Source organism: Eschrichtius robustus, chromosome 3, assembly GCF_028021215.1.
Source record: "Eschrichtius robustus isolate mEscRob2 chromosome 3, mEscRob2.pri, whole genome shotgun sequence".
NCBI classification, from domain to species: domain Eukaryota; kingdom Metazoa; phylum Chordata; class Mammalia; order Artiodactyla; family Eschrichtiidae; genus Eschrichtius; species Eschrichtius robustus.
The window spans coordinates 164354541-164371971 of NC_090826.1; the positions used below are offsets into that span (position 1 = coordinate 164354541).

At 42.6% G+C, this 17431-nt stretch overlaps 2 protein-coding genes and 1 non-coding gene across 3 annotated transcripts in view; 2 read left to right on the forward strand and 1 right to left on the reverse strand.

Moving 5' to 3' along the window:
- Window positions 1–1273, forward strand: part of SCCPDH (saccharopine dehydrogenase (putative)) — a 46176-nt gene extending 44903 nt beyond the window's left edge. Inside the window, exon 12 of the mRNA XM_068541716.1 lies at window positions 636–1273. Coding sequence (XP_068397817.1) covers window positions 636–741 — 106 coding nt within the window. The 3' untranslated portion in view covers window positions 742–1273. The remainder of the gene's footprint in view (window positions 1–635) is intronic.
- A 2471-nt stretch (window positions 1274–3744) lies between these two features.
- The window catches only part of LOC137760758 (kinesin-like protein KIF28P), an 83019-nt gene continuing 69332 nt past the window's right edge, over window positions 3745–17431 (reverse strand). The window contains 8 exon segments of the mRNA XM_068537653.1: window positions 3745–3897; window positions 8619–8809; window positions 9096–9243; window positions 9506–9612; window positions 9864–9901; window positions 9903–10028; window positions 10754–10888; window positions 12393–12667. Coding sequence (XP_068393754.1) covers window positions 3745–3897; window positions 8619–8809; window positions 9096–9243; window positions 9506–9612; window positions 9864–9901; window positions 9903–10028; window positions 10754–10888; window positions 12393–12667 — 1173 coding nt within the window.
- Window positions 17173–17276, forward strand: LOC137763126 (U6 spliceosomal RNA). Its single transcript, XR_011073693.1, has one exon. It is a non-coding gene; the product is annotated as a U6 spliceosomal RNA (small nuclear RNA).

Genomic DNA, 17431 nt, shown 5'->3' on the forward strand with positions numbered 1-17431 from the left:
TTACCCTAAAAGTAGGCCAACTTTACAAATGAGCATAGGCTTGCAGGCTTAGAAACAAATAAATTTAGGTTTGACCTGAAACAATAGTAAGTAATAAACATAAAAATTATATAAAGTGAAACCTAATTAAATTTTCTTCAAATATTTTTATACCCTTTGAAAATATTTAGCATTTTCTAAATGTTACTCATTACATTTAAAGAAACTTCTTTTTCATCCAAATTGTCTTGTTTATGCTTTAGTAATAATTGATTACCTAAATTTATTTTGCCCATATGCATATTTAATCCTCCTGAGTCTAAGGGCTGACTTTATAAACAGCAGCTGTTACTTGGGTTAATAACCCTCAGTGTGCCCCTTCCAGCACACACACCAGTATCATGGAAACAGTCTCATTAGTCACTGAACCAACCTAGACGGGTTTGCTGGGTACTAGTTTACTCTTGAATAATAGCTGCTTGCTCATTTGGCTGATTTTAGGAATGGAACCAAAACCAGTCCATGATGGAATCAAGAATCAGGTTTTCATAAGCTCTGCACTGATTCGATAGCTAGTCCTCCAGTAAATCACACTAGCAGAGGAAAGGGCTGGAGCTGGGCTTTGTGCACTGTTTCATCTTGTTATTGTCTTACAGGGGTGGGGTCTTCACTCCTGGAGCAGCTTTCTCCAGAACAAAGTTGATTGACAGACTCAACCAACGTGGCATTGAATTTAGTGTCATTAGCAGCTCTGAAGTCTAAACATTTGAATAATTAACCGAAGTCATAAAATGCATGAATTAACAGCTTTTTAATTTGATATTTGAAATTCTTCTATAAGCCTGTCTGACTATATGTGGAAAAGATTGTCAAATCTAAAATATGTATACAGTAAAAGCAGGGAATTGTACTAGCTTACCCTAAATTTCAACTCTTAGCTGATTTTTGTGATTTTATTGCTTGTGAGAAAAAATTAATATTTGACTGACTTTTTCATTGAAGAATTCAAGGTCAGTTTTTTAAGTGAGCTGGAAGATCAGAGGGTGGGATGGGTGGCTCTATCTGTGTTGCTGACACGCCCAGGCTGGTGGTCATGTAAGCCGGCAACTGCTGTTTTCCTTGCCATGATATTGAATGGGATCTCACTTCCCCATGAATTTCTCTGCGTAGTGTAGGCCTTTGCCAAATGAAACTGCACTTTTTGCTATTTTAGCCTACTTTTCCACCCATCCACGCTGACTGATTTTGGACTCTTACCTAAGTTTAATAATAAAGGATTGTCAATTGAACAGTGGTTCTGTGTTTGGACGTGCCTGTGTATTTGAGTAGTGGTAGAAATGTGCTTCCTAAGTGGTCTGTGTACTGCTAATAATTGGGCTTATCATTCATTTTTCCCTGGTTCTGTACCTGTGTGCCTTAGTTTTAAGGATATAGCTGGTAAGTTTCTATTGATTTTCACTGCCTAAGCAAAATTTTTCTCGAATTTACTTTTTATATTTTAACCAGGTTTCCACTGAAGCCCAAAAATAAGGCAAAGGACTTTTCCTTTTGTAATAAGCATATAATAAACACACATAAGTGTTCTGTTACGTTCATTATGTAAAGAGGACAGCCATTGCCTTCCTGGAATTTCTACTCTACAGTGAGAGGCATGACATTGATAGGAATCTTATTCATGTTGGGAGGCCCATCTGTGCTGCCTGTACAGAAGAAAGAGGGTCTATTTAACTTGAAGAGGGAGATCCTTGGTGATAGTACTGTCCATCCTAACTTTGCTTCCTCTGCCCAGGGCTGGTCGAATCGGGTCTCAGCTGTGCACTAATTTGTGGGACCTTAGAAGAGGTTTTATCATCTCTAAAATCAGGAAGATGGACAAGAGCAAGAGATCTCATGACTAGCTGCATATCCGAACCACAAATAATATAGGTTCCCCAGCGGACCCCAGCAGTTTGCATTCGGGAGGTGTGACGGTTGGGCCCTAGGAATCCATGGCTTAGATCTGCACTTGGGAGCTACTGGGTGAGACTCCGTGTGCATCTTTCCACTTTCATGATGCGTGCTGTGTTGTGCTCTAGTGTTGATGCTGATACATGACCACCTGTGTGACCCTGTCCTCGAGTTTGAAGTACAAGTGTCTCATCCTGATATTCTTTTTAACCCTCCAAGGCTCCACCTGCTCACTTGCAGAAAGTATATTTACTTGCCTCAAGCAATAAGTCTTAGTCCAAGAGGTAGAAGTCGTTCCTGCTTCCCGTGGCCTCACTGCTATCCTGCCTCAAGGACAAAGGCTTTCCTAGATTCTGTGATGCTTTGCTGACCCTTGTCCCTGCCATCACCAACATGGAGCTCCACACTTGGGCTCCCAGGTTACAGGTTATTTTTTAGTTCATGTGCATACACTCAGCCAGGACCTGAGCTACAGGCAAAACCCAAGCCCCTCCCATAAGCCCTTGGGCCCTGGTAGTAAGCTGAAATCACCAGCCCAGATGCCTCTGCCTTCCCAGGGAGACTCCTCTTGGAGCCCTTGATAGCCTCTCCTGCCAGTAGAGTTTCAGTGCCCCTAACTTTATATTTTAGGGAGCAAGTGTTGGAGTTGTCACCTCTATTGCCTCCTTCCTGTGCTTATGCAAATCAGTCAGACTGCTCCTTGGGACAGTCCTGCATATTAAGGCCCCAGGCCTGTGGTTGGGAACGCAGTCCCAGAGTCAGCCCGCTGCTTACAGTGCCTGGGCAAGCCTCGTTTGTTTAACCTTTAAAGCCTCAAAATGGGGAAAGTAATAGGGCCAAATTCATAGAATTATGGTGAAAATTAAATGAGCTCACAGATGTTTAGCACTTAGATTAGTGCCTGGCACACAGTAAGCACTGGATAAGTCTCTGTTATTGCTGCTATTGTTAGTCTGTCTAAGGCCGCAAAAGTTTTCTTTACAAGCCTTTCCCCAGAGCACTCAGTGCCCGTGGGTCCTTAACTAAGACTCATCAATCAGTTCTTTGTGGAATCAAGATCTCTTCGAGATTGACTAATTCCCGGCAGATCTCATAGTAAATCTTAATCTCTGCCACCCCAGGCCCTTGCACTGAACGGGTCCCACAGTACAGGCACTAACGATGCTTAATGAATTGAACCTATTTCAAATAAACCTATGAAGACAGAAAATAAGTGGAGGTAGAATATCAAATTTGTTCAGAACAAGGATACAAAATGAGGGGCATGAAATAACCATTCTCTAGGTGAGACAGCAAGAAACTTATCAAAAGAGCTTTTATTTGAAGTTTGGAGCTGTTGATCTTGAAAATATTAACGGCAGGTGCTTATCAATTCCTTCTGTGTGCCAAGCACATTCTAAGTGCTTTATATTCTTTTATATTTGTTAACCATCTGCAGTAAGTACTGTTACCGTTCCCCTGTAACAGATAAGGAAAGAGACTTAGAGAGGGGAAGTCGTTTGCCCCAAACCACACAATTGATTAGTGATGGATTCAACCCCAGGCAGTCGATCCCAGAGCTCAGAGTGCTGACCATTCACCTTTCATATTTCCCACCTCACCTTCACCTGGTTATGGATTCATTTTTACATGATTTTAAATCAAATTGAAGAAGAGGAGTTTTGCTTAAAAGTGGTATAATAGGTTGAGTGAGTGGGAAATGGGTTGACTAGGTTGAGTCCACAATTCAGCTCTGAGAGCCAAGTTAATTAAGCTTATTAGCTGCACAAATAATCTTCAGAACTCAAAGCTCAAATGTTTTCAGTTGGTGTATCCCCACTATTCCATATGCAATAAACATTCTCTCTTCTTTTTCACTATAAGAGCAACATCATTTTTCAGTTTCCACAAGCTGGATTCAAGTAGGTCCCCAAAGTCCTTTAACATTTGTGACTGCTGGTGTACAAATGGTCGAAGCATTTGATCGTCTTCCTAAAAATAAAGAAGAAAACAATATTGTTGTCAAACCCAAGTTCGTGTGCCCGACGCACAGTGAGGCCAAACAAACTGAAATGGCGGAGTTTGGAGCAGAGAAACTTGTATTAGTCAAGGAGGCACCAACACCAAAGATGGGAGACCTAGACTCGTCTCAAATCCATCTTGCTGGCTGGCCAGGGGCACAGGGTTTTTAAAAAAAAAGTAAAGGGTAGGGGGTCTTCATGATTTCAGCTTTCCTGTAAGACTTCAATTGCAGACTTCCCAGCACTGTCTTGGGACTCGTTGTGTCTGTCATTGGTGAATGTGATTGATCTGTGTGTTCCTGCAAAGCAAACTAGTAAATCATGGTCTTGTGATCCCTTAACTTCTTTTTAGGAGAAAGCAAAAGCAATGGTTGAGGCATTTTGTTATTTACTTCGTGATGGTTCAGGAGTTTCAGTTAATTGACCTTCCCAGTGTCATCAATTTTAAGTCCACTTGGGCCCAGCCGGTTGAAGCCACAGGACATTATCTCCACAGTTTGGGGTCATAAGTCAAGGCATTACTTTAAGCTAACAATCATGGAAAATATTATGTTGGGCTTGCTTTTCCATTGTTTCTGCGTTCCCTCACTCGCCTAGTTAGTAACGGCTTGAATCTGCTCTTTGGAACTCAGGGAAGGTCTAGGAGACAAAAGACTTTCTATAAACAAGAAATGGGGAACACAGAGGGGATTTTGTACCCAGGAGGGCCCCGCAGCATCCTGCTCGGTTTCAATATTAGTGGACTCACTTCATTACAGTAAAAGTACTGTGTGTGTACATGAGTGGGGTGCCCAGCGAGTTCTCCCTTTGGGCCAGAAAGCTGCATTTGAAAGCTGCTACCAGAGGCGACAAGTCACCTAGGAGCATGTACTGTTTCAGGAAGGCTGCCTAAATGACCCTTTACTTACTGCCAACAGGGAAAATTGGTGAGATAATCCAAATATTTGAGATTGGTATGGTATATATTCTTTTAATACTGTAGAAGTTCTGAGGTTTGCATAGGACCGTGTTGGGTGGGGATTCTCCCAGTGAGAGTTGGCTGATGTGTCCCCTGCCGCATAGGAGCAGGTATCCCTGAGCAGGCATTGCAGGGCCCACTGTGGGCCAGAGCGCCAGTGAGCAACGGTGGAGGAGGTGACGGTGCTCACAGAGATGCGAGCAGGCAGGGGGCCAATAGTGTGTCGTGGCATCTCGTTTTAGTTTCTGTTTCCCTGATGATTAGTGAAATGCCTGCTCAGATACTTTGGCCATTTTTTCCAATGTGTTTTCCTACATGTTGTCTTTCTCTTATTTTAAAAGTATGTAGTTGTTTATATATTCTGGATACTAATCTTTGATGATAAATAATACACATAGATTCTCCCAGGTTGTGACTTATAACTTTATTTTTAGTGTGTTTATCACACTGGTTTTTCCTTCTTTTTTATTGTGAGGTGTACAGACAAAAGAGTACCCAAAATGTATGCATAGGTACAGTTAAAGTGAACATACCTGCTCAAGAAAACACACTGCCTCTCGAGCTCCTCCTGGTCACACCCATTTCTCTACCCCCAGAAGCAACCACTAACCTAAATTGTGTGATAATCATTTTCTCGCCACCTAGAATGCAGCCCTAAACAGTGTATTTTGCCTGTCTTTTGGCCATTTGTGCCATAAGTTACTTATCTTCTGTGGGTGTACATTAAGATGTTTCCATTTGGGGGCTATTGTGGAAGATGGTGTTAAAATACAGCCAGTGCATGAATGCTTGGGTTCCTACAGAATTTTTCAGCTGGTCCATCATCTGAACTACAGAACAGAAAATGACTTGAGTGACTGTTTTCCCAGTTCTCTCTCAAGAATGGTGTGTAACTAGTACCATTCTAGATAGGTAGGAGAGAAATTAATTCATTACATACATAGGATGCCTAGAAAGGTGGTTCTCAAACTTGAGTTTAAGGCAGAATCATCTGGAGGGCTTTTAAAGCACAGATTACTAGGCCTCACACCCAGAGATTCTGATTCAGCAGGTCTGGGAGGGCACCCTGGAATTTGCATTTCTGACAAGATCCCAGATGATGCGGAAGCTGCTGGTGAGAAGACCACACTTTGAGAACCTCTGCCTCAGGGCATGAAGTTGCAGAGAAGTGCAGAACCAGTTTACTCTGTGGAGAAGAGGAGTTGAGTTGCAGGCTTACAGGGTAGATGCATCTTTGACTTTTATTAGATAAATGGCAAACAGTTTTTTAAGTGGTTGTACCGATTGATACTCCTTGCAATGTGGCATGAAAGTTTCTGTTGCTTCATAGCTTTACCAAAACTTGATATTTTCAGACAGAAATTTTTGCCAGTGTGGTTTCTTTATACTAGCATATCACTGTGGTTTCAATTAGTGTTTCCCAAATTATCAAAGAAGTTAAGCACTTTCTCATATATTTATTGGCCTTTTTGATTTCCTCTTTTGTGAAGTTCCTGTTTGGGTCTTCTGACCATTTTTTCCTACTGGGTCAAAATCTATCTCTGTTTTTCTTTTTGGTTTGTAGTAGTTCTTTATTTTGGATATTAGCTCATTATATATTAAATGTGTTGCAAATGACTTTTCCTATCACTTTCGACTTTATTTTGGTTTCTGGACCAAACTTTACAATCTTAATATAGGTGAGTCTATCAATCTTTTTCTCTAAATCTAGGTATTTTTCTTGTCATGTTTAAATCCTTTTCCACCGTGAGGTCATGAAGACGTCTCCTAAAGTATCTTCTATAAGCGTTAGGGGTTTACCTTTCACATGTAGGTCTTTAATTCTCACCTAAAATTGACTTCCAGGTATATAGTTTTAGAAAGACTCTAATTTCATTTATCTTCATATGTATTCTTAATGCTCTGAGCACTGTTTATTGAAAAATCTATCCTTGCCACACTCATGTTTGGTTCCACCTCGGTCATATATCAAGTCTCTAATTCTGAGTGAATCTATTTCTTGGCCTTCTTTTCCTTTGGTTATCTTACCTACATTTGAGGCAATACCTTACCGTCTACTACAATAGCATTAAAATAAGCCTTGATATAGAGTAGGGTAAGTTCTCTACCTTGTTTTTGAGCCTTGGATTGTCTCCGCTAATCTTTGCTTTTGCGATTCCATCTAAATTATAGGCTCATCTTGTCGGGTTCCATTACATTTTATTGGGATTATATTGAATCTCAGGAGACTTGACAGATTTACAGTAGCAGATCTTCCAAACCATGGAGCCATGGCATGTTTCTCCATTTTTTTAGATCATCTTTAACATCTCTCAAACAAGCTTTAAAATTTTCTCCATAGAAGTCCACACTTTATGTTAGCTATAGTCCTAAGTACTTCTTACATTTGATGCAATTATAAATGCTATCTTTTATTTTAAAAATTTTGTTTTATTGCTGTTATATTCAAACATAGTTAATTTTTAACTATTGATTTTTGTATCCAACAACCTTGTAATTTATAAATTCTTTTGGATTTTCTATTTACATAAACATGTCATCTTCAAATAATACTAGAGGCATCATGGTGTAGTGGGAAAGAGTATAGACCATGGAGCAGCCCTGGGTTTGGAGCTTGGCCCTGACACTTACTAGTTGTGTGTCCTTATGTAAGTTACTTAACCTCTCTTGTGCCTTAGATCCAACAACTGTATAATAAAGCTAATGATAGTACCTACCCATCAGGTTGTTGTGAGAATTGAGTCAGTAAATGAAAAAGCACTTAGTAAGTATTACATAAATGTATAGTATTATTACTATTACCTTTTTTTCCTTTCCAATTCTTTTTTTTTTTTAAATAAATTTATTTATTTATTTATTTATTTATTTATTTTTGGCTGTGTTGGGTCTTCGCCTCTGTGCAAGGGCCTTCCCCAGTTGCGGCGAGCGGGGGCCACTCCTCATCGTGGTGCGCGGGCCTCTCACTGTCGCGGCCTCTCCCGCTGCGGAGCACAGGCTCCAGACGCGCAGGCTCAGCAGCTGTGGCTCACGGGCCCAGCCGCTCGGCGGCATGTGGGATCCTCCCAGACCGGGGCACGAACCCGTGACCCCTGCAATGGCAGGCGGATTCCTAAGCACTGCGCCACCAGGGAAGCCCTCCTTTCCAATTCTTATACCTTTTATTTCTGGGCTTGCTGCACTGGCTAGAACCTAAAGTCCAATGTCAAACAGAAGTGAAGATAGCTGGCATCGGTGATTTACCGTGAAGATTATGCTTGCTGTGTGTTCGTTTAAGATTGCCTTTATCAGATTAAGGAATGTCCATTTTATTCCTAGTTTGCTAAAAGTTTTTATCGTGGTAGGATGCTGAATTTTATCACATGCTTTTTTTGTATATATTGAAGTAATCATGATTTTTCTCCTATAATATCTTAATGTGATTAATTATATTTATTTGGTTTTATAATGATAAAGCGAACTTGCATTTCTGAGATACTCTGTACATCATAAAGTGAAGGAATATCAGTGCTGCAGCGGCCACGGCTGCCTTGAACCAGCCAGATGCACACTAAAGTGAAAAATGGGAGCAAAGATGGGTGGAGCCCCGAAAGCAGCAGACTCACAGTGTTCTAGGCCTCAACCTGCTCTTCGGCTTAAACACACCTGTGTCCCCACGCTCGGGAAATGCAGTTATATCAGACAGCTGCATTTAATGGAAAGAAATTCCTTTTGCTCCCAGGATTCTGGTTACTTACAGGAGGTTTATGATGTCTCAGTTTGAGAAACTGCCCTCTTGCCACATTCATGCTTTGGTAGAACACCTTAAGAGCTTTGGCAAATTCTCTGTCACAGCTGGCTTGCTGGGTGCGCATCTGATTGATCTCTCTGGCTGCTGGCAGTTGTGCTGTCATCACAGTTAACTTCAGGGTATTGGAAGGCTTATGTGCTGAGGTTGAAAGATAACATTTATTTATTCATCTATTTATTTATCCAGATATTTATATATTTAATTATCTTGGTGCATTTTACTACATCAGCATTTATCAGGCACCAATGTGGACCCATTCAAAGAAATCTTACAAGGAAAAAGGAAAAAAAGTTCCCCCCCGCTTTCTTTAAACTGAAACAAGATATTAACTCATTTAAAATCTCATTTCTTAGAAAGAAAATACACATCACAAATGTAGGAGTTCAGAGAAGAGCTAAACACCAAGACTTGAGCGGCCTCTTACCTTGTTGACTGGAACCAGTTTTCTCAATAGATTCTTTAAGAAACACATTTTCCTCTCTGAGCACTCTGTTAAGGTTTCTGAGCAGTTCTGTCTCCTGTTCTAACTTGAGCAGCTTCAGATAAAGTTCTGGTATCTGGTTTGATGTAGCCTACAAAAAACAGGTCAGTTTAGCCTTTTGCTGGATTATTTGCATACCCTTGGAGACTGGCAGTTGTTCCTACCATGTGAAAACTAGGTGGGGTGGGGGGGTGTGGTGACCAGGGTTTAAGACTACCTCAGGGTTCACAGGAATAAATCAAGAAAAAGGTTTTTTAATGGGAAGGAACATTGATGATCCCCAAGCAACTGTCATCGGAGATATTTTTAGTCATCTGTGACATCTATTTTTAATGTCACTTAAGTATACACACCTGGCCCTTATCCATCACAGTGGATATTTTCTTGGTGTCCACCATGATGTGGCCTTCACCTGTGACCATGAGGCCTGGCTGAGAGCAGCTCAGTTCGGCACAGCCTTCTGTAGTGTGGAGGAGACACCATCAAGGAAAGAAATTTCTCAGTTGTCCAGCCCCCCTGTTGTGTGAGGAGATTTAAGCCATATGATCACCTGTGGACTAAAACCCAGAGGCCCAAGGGACGATAGCTCTTGGCCACTGCTGTCAAGACCCCGACCACCTCCCTCCATCTCCCTCCTCTGCAGCCCTAGGTATACAGACATGATATCTGACTGAGGAATGCACCATGCAAAAGAGGAAGTAAACATGGTACCTTGAAGACCCCATAAATCAACAATGAGAGCATTTGTCTAAATAATTCAGAAACTCCTGAGATGCATTTAAGGCTGTAAATTGGACAGTCTCTTCAATTTGGGGATTCACAATTTTCCATACAGGCTTGGTGTATAAAGTGTTTGGAAAATCATAAATTCTGTACCTGAGACAAGAACAGAAAACATAACTTAAAACCATAAGGGATACATTTGTAAAGAAAAGTATCAGGTGAGCCAAAGAATTTAGCCTGCTTTGGTTAGTTGATAAAAGGTGACCTATAATTGATTCTCGTGATTGCCACCTCCAACATCTCAGCTACTCAATGTGGGTATCATCGTTACATAGATAATATTAAATGTCTAACAAAAAGAGAAAAGGATTTTGATAAATACTTTCCACTTAGATAATCTAAAATTGTTAATTTTCCACATGAGGTTGCAGTTTGTTTTTGTCCTTCAAAGCCTGCCTTTTTTATTGCTCTGTCTTTTAATATCCTTTTAGCTTAATTAGTTTAAGCATATCTGGTGCCTCTGCCATATTGTAATACAGTCCTTTTGTTTCCAACTAAATAAAATAAACCCAATCGGCCTACTTAGATAACACAGTTTTACTGGATAGCCTTTCTGATAATTGAAATTTCTGACTCTTTGCTTCAGTTGCTTAGGAGGATCAGTACGCACTGATCACTTTCCACTGACCTGGAGGGGCATGCGGCTTATCTGTCTGTTGAACAGTTGGAGGAAATAGTCATTTGGGGGTTGAACAAGCAAAAAAACTTAAGAAAATGACATGATAGCTCATTCTTAAAACTTGAGGAAAGACTCCCTCCCACCAGGGCCCACAAAGTGGGCAGTTCGTGTTCAGCAGCTCTGCGGGGCAGGCTGGTACCCCATCTGCACACCCCGCTCTGCATCTTCCTTTAGCCACTTGGTGCCAAGGCACCGTACAATGCGAATCTGGAAATCCATTCTCTTGCCCAGCAGCTCCAGTGGGTCAGTAACCACATCCTCCTCACCACGTGCTCTACAAACAGAAGAGGTAAACATTGTCACAGGTTAGCCTGGGTCCAAGCAAGTTAGGACTGTGATGTCAATGGGAATTACATAGACTCCTAAGAGATGGCCAGATTCTCTGAAGGAAGGATGGGTAATATTACCAGCTGTAGAATTCACTCATTCAAGAGACATATAACAAAAGCCCACTCCATGCTCTAGTACTTCAAGGTAAGATATGGACCGTCTCAAGGAGGAGACAGGAATATAACAGCTTCTTGCAGTAAATGCACCCAGATGTGGGTGCACCCAAACTAGCATTGAAGATTTAGGTAGGTTCCCAGTGGGATAGAGGGGCTGCCACCCAGAGAAAGCCAGCTGGCTGCCCAGATGCAGCCTCTCCGGGTGTCATTTTCCTCATAGTCTAGGGTCAACCCCAGGCCCACAGGCTCAGAAACCAATAGGGACAGCTTTCCAATAGAGGACCTCTCTCACATCAACGAGCTCACAAAGATTGAAACCTGTAAACTAGAATGCTACCTTATTAATTCAGAGTGGGAAATATAACCATCAGGCAGCCTAGGAGCCCAAGGTAGCAAAATGACCAAGAATTTGCTTAGAGTCCCAGTGAAGACAGTGAGTCAGCGGTCATCTTGGTCTTTTAGTCACAGCACTTTGTAGTTTTCTTGCTCCCTTCTTCAGCCTGTTTCCTCTTCAGAAAGAGAAAAAGATTGCATCGGGTACCCATGAGGACCCTGGCACCCAGACCAGACCTCCTGCCAGCCTCTTTGCTTAGAATTGCTAAGAGACTTTAGCTTTTGTAAAAACTCCCTCAACTGCCTTTGGCCCAAAGAGAGAAAACAGATGAGACACCCTGAGGGGACAGTAAAGGTAATGGAGTGGAGTTAGAACAAAGGTTGGATAACAGCTCAGAATGAGGCCACGGAAGGAAACAAAGACACCACAGTTCCTTCCTTGAGAAAAGGAACAAAGATACCAGAGTCTGTGCAGGGAGATAGGCTGAGCTACAAAATGAGCTTTCTGCTTCTGGCTCTTGGGCCTCAGCAGCAGGGATGAAGACTAGCACTGGAAAGAGCAAGTGGGTGTGGTGGGTGCCAGACCTCACGGGCACTCCGGGGCGGGGGTGGGGGGCTGTGAGTAGAAGGTCCGACAGCACCCTTGGCTTCTCTACCAACCCGGGTCTTTTGGTTCATGTCCATGTTTCCTTCTACTACACTCCTGCCTCTTTGCAGGATATCCTCCTCACCCCTTTGGTCCCCTAGGGCAGTGCTGAGCTGCTCAAAGGCTGCTGGACACGGGATTTTAAATATTCCAGGTCAGCTGCTTTGGCTGCCATGGCAAAATCAGAGTTGATAAAGCCAAATAATTATGAATGAACGAGTTCATTCATTTGCCTCACGAATGACCTCTTCAGGGTACCAAGCTGGCCACCCCCTCCAGGAGAACTCAGGCGTGCTATGAGTTTTCTGTGTGACCGACCCAGAACTAGACAGGGTGGCGGAGGAGATACCCACTGTCCTGTCGGGGAGCAGGGGCCTATGTGGATATGCAGCACTGCCTCTTCTAGCCCGTCACAGTTCAGAAACTCCACTTGCTCTTCAGACTTCATGCAGTAGGCAAGTGACTGGAGCCAGATGTGAGCTGAGCCCAAGTGGATGACCTCAGCAGGATCCCAGAAAGGGTCGTCTTCCTGAGCTACGTGGCTATCTTCTCCATCCAGAAAACGCTGGTAAAGTTCCTCCATTAGGAATTTCCTATTGATAAACTTGGCTTTTGACCAAATCCACACCTGGAAGCACAAAGGTAGGTCGCCAATATTTGATTCCATCTGCTGCTCTAACGATTCATTTCTATGATTTTCCCCAGCATGCTGTCTCTGATGGGCTGGATTTCGGGTACCCAAGACCAATAACACTCTCCTCAGACTTAGCTTTGGTGAGGTCCTTCAAGAGCACTACATTCATTCCTGACCTATTTACTTCAGTGGTGCTGGATCCCAGGAAATGACTTAGAGGAAATGATGGAGGTAGAAAACAGACCCTCCCAGGAGAAATGAAGGTTTGGGCTTGTTGTACACAGAAGAATGACCCTCAAAGATGTCCATGTCCCAGTCTCTGGAACCTGTGAATATGTTACCTTATGGCAAAGAGGAATTAAGTTTGCTTATCAGCTGACCTTAAAATAGGGAGATTAGCTTGTATTATCCAGATAGGCCCGGTGTAATCACATGGCCCTTAAATGTGGAAGAGGGAGGCAGAAGAGGAGGTCAGAGAAAGAGAGATGGTGATGGAAGCAGGGTCAGAGGGATGCTATGTGGATGACTTTGAAGATGGCCATGAGCCAAGGAATGTTGGTGGCTCTAGAAGCTTGAAAGAAGAGCAAGGAAACATACTCTCCCCTCAAGCTTCCAGAAAGCAAAACATCCCTCCTGACACCTTGCTTTTAGCCCAGATCTGTGTTGGACTTTTAACCTACTGAACTATAAGATAATAAACTTGTGTGCTCACACCCAATGAGCAGAAAATCTAGGACAAGAGCCTGGCACTGTCTGTCCCTTCAGTAAGTGAGGGTTACCAGGAGGAGTGGCCAACATGGAGGAGTAGGAAGTCCCTGAGCTCACCTCCTCCCATGAGCACACCAAAATTAGAACTATTTATAGGGCAACTATTGATGAGGAAGACCTGAAGATGAGTAGAAAAGATCTTCTACAACTAAAGATATAAAGAGGGAACCACCACAACGAGACGGGTAGGAGGGGTGGAGACACAGTATAATCAAGACCCATAACCCCAGGTGAGCAACTCACAAACAGGAAGATAATTACAATTGCAGGGGTTCTCACCAAGGAGCGAGGGGTCTCAGCCCCACATCAAGCACCCTAGCCTGGGAGTCCTGCACTGGGAAGACAAACCTCCAGAACGTTTGGCTTTGAAGGTCAGGTGGGCTTACTTTCAGGAGAGCTAAAGGGCTGTGGGAAATGTAGACTTCACTCTTAAAGGATGCACCCCAAATCTCACACATTTAGAGACCCAGGGCAGAAACACTAATTTGAAAGGAGCCTGGATCAGACCCACCTGCTGATCTTGGAGAGCCTCCTGGAGAGGCAGGAGGCAACTGGAGCTCACCGGGGGACATAGGTGCTGGGGCAGCCATTTGGGGGCCTGTTCTACCAAGAGGACACTGGTGCTGACAAGCACATTTTGAAGTCCTCCCTCTAGTGTGTTAGCTCTGGGACCTGGCCCTGCCCACCAGCCAGTCAGCACCAGTCTTAGGATACCTCAGGCCAAGCAGGTAGTGGAAGGGGGCACAGCCCCATCCATCAGCAGGCTGCTGCCTAAGGACCCCCTGAGCCCCCAGCTGCTAGGGGACCCAGCCCCATCCACCAGAGGGCCCATGACCCAGCCCTGCCCACCAGTGGGTTGATAACTCCAGGAATCACTAGGCCCCCACCCTGCCCACCAGTGGGCCAAAACCAGTTCCAGGACCCCCAGGACCATACAACCAGAGACCCCAGGACACAGCCTCACTCACCAGCAGGTCAACAGTCCTGTGGGACCTGCAGGACTCTGCAGCCATCAGGCCAGCACTAGCCCTAGGACCCCCCTGAGCCCCAACCCCACCCACCAGCAAGCCAGCAGCAGTTCTGAGAAACTTGGGCATCTGTAGATCTGCCTCAGGATCCAGCCCCACTCACCGGTGGGCCGACACCAGAGTTGGGACACCCCAGGCCCCACCGCCAGCCATGTCAGGAGACAGCACCACCCACCAGCAGGCAAGCATGCAAGAGTAGATCTGAGATCCCTGGCCTTGCAAACAGCCACCCCAGGGCCCAGCTCCACCCACCAGTGGGCCAGGACTAGCCCCAGAACCCTTGGGGCTCCACAGCTAGCCACCTCATAACCCAGCCCCAACCATAAGTGGCTGGCAACCTCTACAAAAGGCAGGACCTGGCAACCAACCAGACTGGGGGCCAGCCATGCCTACCAGACCACCCACAGTAGTAGTCTAAGTAATTATCATAAAGATGCTCAAAGAAATCAGGAGAAGAATGGAGGGACACAATGAGAATTTTAACAAAGATTTAGAAAATATAAAAAAGAACCAAATAGAGCTGAAGAATACAAAAACTGAAATGAAAAAAATACACTAGAAGGAATCAACAGTAGATTAGATGATACAGAGGAACAGATCAGCAAATTGGAAGAGAGAGTAGTGGAAATCACCAAAGCTGAACATAAAAAGAAAAAAGAATTTTTTAAAGGAGGACAATTTAAGAGACCTCTGGGACAATATCAACCATATTAACATTTGCATTATAGGGGTCCCGGAAGGAGGAGAAGAGAGAGAGAAAAGGGCAGAGAACTTATTTGAAGAAATAATAGCTGAAAACTTCTCTAACCTGGGAGAGGAAATAGGCATTCAAGTCCAGGAAGCAAAGAGAGTCCGAAACAAGATGATCCCAAAGATATCTACAGCAAGACACATGGTAATTAAAATGGCAAAAATTAAAGATAAAGAGAGACTCTTAAAAGCAGAAAGAGAATAACAACAAGTTACATACAAGAGAACCCCCATATGGCTATTAGCTAACTTTTCAGCAGAAACTTTGCTAGCCACAAGGGAGTGGCATGATATATTTTAAATGATGAAAGGAAAAAACCCTGCAACCAAGAATACTGTACCCAGAAAGGCTATAGTTCAGATTTAAAGGAGAGATAGAGTTTCATAGACAAGCAAAAGTTAAAAGAGTTCAGCACCACTAAACCAGCTTTACATTCATGATAAAAACTCTCATCAGGTGGGTTTAAAGGGAACACATCTCAACATAATAAATGCCATTTATGACATCCACAGCTAACATTGTACTCACTGGTGAAAAGCTGAAAGCCTTTCCTCTAAAATCAGGAAAAAGACAAGGATGTCCACTGTTATCACCTCTAATTAACATAGTATTGGAAGTCCTAGCCACAGCCATCAGACAAGAAAAAGCAATAAAAGGCATCCAAATTGGAAGGGAAGATGTAAAACTGTCACTATTTGCAGATGACATAATTTGATACACAGAAAACCATAAAGTCTACACCAAAAGATTATTAGAGCTATTAAATGAATTCAGTAAATTTGCAGGATACAAGATTAATATACAGAAATCTGTTGCTTTTCTATACACTAATAATGAGCTATCAGAAAGAGAATTCAAGAAAACAGTCCCATTTACAATTGCAAAAAAGAGAATAAAATACCTAGGAATAAACTTAACCAAGGAGGTGAAAGATCTATACTCTGAAACTATAAAACATTGATGAAGGAAATTGAAGATGATTTAAAGAAATGGAAAGATATCCTGTGTTCATGGATTGGAAAAATTAATACTGTTAAAAAGTCCATACCTACCCAAAGCAATCTACAGATTTAATGCAAGCCATATCAAAATTGCCATGACAGTTCTCAGAACTAGAGCAAACAATTCTAAAATTTATATGGAACCACAAAAGATCCCCAAATGCCAAAGCTGTCTTGAGAAGAAAGAATGAAGATAGGGGCATCATGCTCCCTGACTTCAGACTACACTACAAAGCTGCAGTAATCAAAACAACATGGTATTGGCACAAAACAGACATATAGATCAGTGGAACAGAATAGAGAGCCCAGATATAAAACCATGCACCTATGTTCAATTAATCTATGACAAAGGAGGCAAGGATATACAATGGAGAAAAGACAGTTTCTTTAATAAGTGGTGCTGGGAAAACTGGATAGCTACATGTAAAAGAATGAAATTAGAACATTTTCTCACACCATATCCAAATGTAAACTCAAAATGGATTAAAGCCCTAAATGTAAGTCTTGAAACCATAAACCTCCTAGGATAAAACATAGGCAAAACACTCTTTGACATAAATTGTAGCAATATTTTTTTGGCTCTGTCTCCTAAGCAAAAGAAACAAAATAAAAAATAAACCAATGGGGGACTTCCCTGGCGGTCCAGTGGTTAAGACTCCCCACTTCCATTACAGGGGGTGCGGGTTCCATCCCTGGTCAGGGAACCAGGCGCACTGCGTGACATGGCCAAAAAAAAAACAAAACAAAAAAACAACCAATGGGACATAATTAAACTTAGAAGTTTTGCACAGCAAAGGAAACCACCAACAAAATGAAAACACAACCTACTGAATAGGAGAAAATATTTGCAAATGATATGACTGATAAGGGGTTAACATCTAAAATATATTAACAGCTTATACAACTCAATATCCAAAAAGCAAACAACCTCATTAAAGAATGGGCAGAAGAGTGCTCACTTTGGCAGCACATATACTAAAACTGTTACAATACAGAGATTAGCATGGCCCCTGCGCAAGGATGACATGCAAATTCATGAAGTGTTCCATATTCTAGAGTAAAAAAAAAAATGCACAGAAGACCTAAATAGATGTTTTTTCAAAGAAGATATAGAGATGGCCAACAGGAACGTGAAAAGATGCTCAACATCACTAATCATCGAGAAATGCAAATCAAAACCACAATGAGAGATTTTCTCCCACCTGTCAGA